Here is a 4,168-nt window from a genome sequence, read left to right on the forward strand (position 1 = left end):
ACCACTTAAAACTTAGATATTCCTAAATGCATGTACAACAAAAATGCAACTTAAAACTCATTTCATTTTTGCAACAGAAGCCTGACTTTGATGCAAATCAAAGGACAGCAGTGGGTTGATGAAACTGAATAGTCATGTTCTTTTCCAGACCCAGATATGTCCCAGAGTACTTTTGAGCCCTTTTAACAGCAGATGAAATTGCACTTGAAAGTTGTAGGCAGGTTGCTTGACAGTTGAAATGAGAAACTCAAGTGCTTTTTACTATTGTGACGAAATCACTAAATTAGCTCTCTTGTGAATGGCACGGTGATTTACACTAGTGCATTTATACAAATGGTATACAATGGTAAAAGGTCCACATTTTTGTGAGTATTGAGTCTTTAACCTTTATCATACTGTGCTGTTTTCATTGAATTCCCAAATGTTTTTAGGTGTCAGACTATATTTAACAACATAGAACAGTGTCTCCCTGTCCTCTCTTCCTGCTGCAGAATGAATCAACTGTGCAGAAATTCTCTCTGAATTGTCTTGTCCCTTGGCTGTGCAGCACTGAGCAGCTACTATGGCGTATCCCAACACCAGCATCTTGACAGCCAACTTCAGTGGAGCTTTGGACAGCCATGACTCTGGCGGAAATATCTACAGGCCCTTCTCTGTTTTCAGTGTGCTCACGTATACTTTACTGGCAATGCTGGTTGTGGCCACATTTGTGTGGAACTTGTTGGTGCTGGTGACCATCCTGAGGGTGAGAACGTTCCACAGGGTGCCCCACAACCTGGTGGCTTCCATGGCCATCTCTGATGTGATGGTGGCCGCCCTGGTCATGCCTCTTAGCCTCGTCCATGAGTTGAACGGCCGGCTGTGGAAACTGGGCCGCGTGCTATGCCAGGTGTGGATCTCCTTTGATGTGCTCTGCTGCACAGCTAGCATTTGGAATGTGACGGCAATCGCACTGGACCGCTACTGGTCCATCACCAGGCACATGGAGTACACACTCAAGACACGGAAAAAGATCTCCAATGTGATGATTGCACTCACATGGCTGTTGTCTTCCATCATTTCCTTGTCACCACTCTTTGGCTGGGGGGAGACCTACTCAGAGGGCATGAAGTGCCAGGTGAGCCAGGAGCCATCCTACACAATCTTCTCGACCTTTGGGGCATTTTACCTCCCCCTTTGTGTGGTTCTGTTTGTTTATTGGAAGATCTACAAGGCTGCCAAATTTCGGATTGGCTCCCGCAAGACGAACACAATCACACCTATGGCTGAGGTGATTATTCATTTTCTTTTTTTAAATCTGTTATCTTATATTAACCCCGCTTACAGCATTTTCAACTTTCCACCAAACCTTTCTGGGTTTGGTATTTCTCTAATCAGCAGACACGACTGTCTAGATCTATTCCACAAGGATTAGCAAACCTTTAATTAAGCACGTTTTTCAGTGAAAATTGAATTGCCACCTTTATTTCACCTAATCTGATGTTGGGAAATGCAATCTGAAAACACCTCAACGCATGTTAATGATAGAAATATAACCATCTCCAAGCAGTCAAGTTTTATTCACACAGAACAGTATGTACTTGGATTTCCGTCAAACACTCAAGATGACCCTGAATAATGCAAGTGTGACGTCAGCTGGCCCAAAATTAGGAGAACATTGTCAAAGAAGACCAAATGTCGAAGAAATAAGCCCCATCTTTTGTTGATTTTGGTAGACTGTCTTATAAGTCAAATTTTATTATGCAGGCTTGTAGCAATAGAAATTAGACAGAATATGTTTCATTTTCCTTTCCACAGACAAATTCACAGCTTATGGTTGTCATATAGAATGTGTCTCATTACCCAGCCAAAGTTTATTCTCCTCATTTTCCAGTGTACACTAAAGAGCCAAGGCACTGCATGTACAGAGCTGTGAGTGGTAGAATCAACAGCCAAGATAATAAACCTCTTGCATTTATCAACACCCACTCAAAGACATTCATACATACACATGCTACAACAGAAATAGTGCTTTGATGGCTATGATGCACTGATTCATGGCCTATTTGCACAAATATCTCAACTTTATCCTTATTATACTGTTAGAAAACAGCTGATGCAACTGAAAAAATGAAAACTGACTAATGCTTTAGATTCCACAAAACCTCAAAACATCAAGCTGCTTGACTGAATTTCTTGACCTTGCAACCCATAAAGTGAATTGTTTCCTGATCACTTAAATCAGCTTAACATAAGAAAGATGGTGAGAAATTCTAAATAAGATTAAAGCACAACCGTATCTGCACATTGGAGACTGTCATCATCAGAAAATCCTACTGGACACAGTGGGATCGCAGTCCTTTTCCTATTTATAGCCAGTGCTACATTAAGTTGGACTCATTACATAATAAGAGACATTATGTTTATGCTTGGCCACAATCGTTCCTGTTGATTAAGTGTAGCCAAGCCTTAACCAAGTTCTTTTGTTACAATATATGGCTTATTTTGTAAGGAAATTAAAAATTTGTTTTGTTTAAAAAATGTGTGTTGTTGTTTAAGCATGATGGTAATACTTGGCAGGGGGACCCATAATGTGCAGGTACACAGGTGCAGGCATGCACTAAAAAAATGCATAACAGGATTCAACAGGATATTGTTTACTGCAGCGTGTGTGTGTGTGTGTGTGTGTGTGTGTGTGTGTGTGTGTGTGTGTGTGTGTCCTGCGAGTCATCTTGAAGGAGATTGTGGCTATGTTACAAAAGGTTATCTGGTAATGGGTAAAATTATAAAAACCCCACAAGCACAATGGAGGGAAACTAGACTTAGTTTTTAGGTGATGCATTTAAGGTGCACCTTATCTTAATTTGTTTGTACATCATAACCTCAATGAGCTGCTGTATAAAAGGGGATTTTCTATTAAGTGCCAACTCACTACTACTACTTCACCATCTAGTATATAATGAGGAATTTGTCAATTTGAAAACACCTTCCCAAAAGTGATATATTTAGGGGAAAAGATTTACATAGAGGGAAAGGGTTTGTTTCAGCCATCTATAGGCCCATACTGATTCTACTAAATATACTTCAGAGTGAACATGTTCTTCCATCCCATTGCAGGTTCATGTTGAAGAGAACACAACAGTTGAGTGTTAGTCTACAAGTTTGATGTCAAACAGATTTATAGGTGTGGGTTGTATTTATAAAAGGTGTTAAGCAGTGGAATGACCTGGACAACTTCACCCGATAAACAAAAATAAAGTCAGCCTTGAGCTGCTCTAGGCAGCAAATAAGAGAGGAGAAAGACAGCAGATTAATGCTGACATTTTCCAGGCTGCACAGTATGTTTGTGAAAAGGCACAAAATGAGCTGCTGGAAAATGCAGATTAAGACAAGACTCTGGCTTTATGCTCTGTGCCGTGTGTATGTGTCTGTATGAAATGAAAGAATAAGCTTTGGCTTGTTGATTCACACTTCTTTTCAGCTGCACATAATCCATCGCTTGTTAAGCAGGCATGAGATTTTCACTTCTTTAGTTCCTCTTCTTTCACCCATATTAAAATATTGCTTTTCTTGTCATAATGCTAGCGAGGTTTGTCTGATTGATTAATGAATCAATAGACTAGCTGATTTATTGTCTGATTGCTGCTTTCCAGGTGAAGGAGGAGGCACAGCAGCCCCAGATGGTGTTTACTGTGCGCCATGCCACCGTGACCTTCCAGACAGACGGGGACACATGGCGCGAACAGAAGGAGAAAAAGGCAGCGCTGATGGTAGGCATTTTGATTGGCGTGTTTGTACTTTGCTGGATTCCCTTCTTCATCACTGAGCTCATCGTGCCACTGTGCTCCTGTGACATCCCGCCCATCTGGAAGAGCATCTTTCTGTGGCTGGGCTACTCCAACTCCTTCTTTAACCCTCTGATATACACCGCCTTTAATAAGAACTACAACAATGCCTTGAGGAACCTCTTTTCTCGACAGCGCTGAGCCATTTGGCATCAGCTAACATACTACACCAGCATGCACTTCACAGTGTTTCTCCTCCAGACACAAAGGTCTCATTCCCCAAATGGATCATATCTGGAAACTGTTTAACACTAACAATGTTTTTAAAAATCTTATGTGATTTTTTTTTCTTATTTAGGTTGGGCTTTTGTTTATTCCAGGGTAACCTTTTAGTTGAACTAACA

At 41.0% G+C, this 4,168-nt stretch overlaps 1 protein-coding gene across 1 annotated transcript; it reads left to right on the forward strand.

The window, feature by feature from the left end:
* Positions 1–562: 562 nt before the first annotated feature.
* On the forward strand, positions 563–3,965 carry htr5ab (5-hydroxytryptamine (serotonin) receptor 5A, genome duplicate b). The gene is made up of 2 exons (XM_026292609.1): positions 563–1,270; positions 3,633–3,965. Exons 1-2 carry the CDS (start codon positions 563–565, stop codon positions 3,963–3,965), a joined length of 1,041 nt encoding a protein of 346 aa, XP_026148394.1.
* Positions 3,966–4,168: the final 203 nt, after the last annotated feature.

This window comes from Mastacembelus armatus, chromosome 20, assembly GCF_900324485.2.
Source record: "Mastacembelus armatus chromosome 20, fMasArm1.2, whole genome shotgun sequence".
Lineage (NCBI taxonomy): Eukaryota > Metazoa > Chordata > Actinopteri > Synbranchiformes > Mastacembelidae > Mastacembelus > Mastacembelus armatus.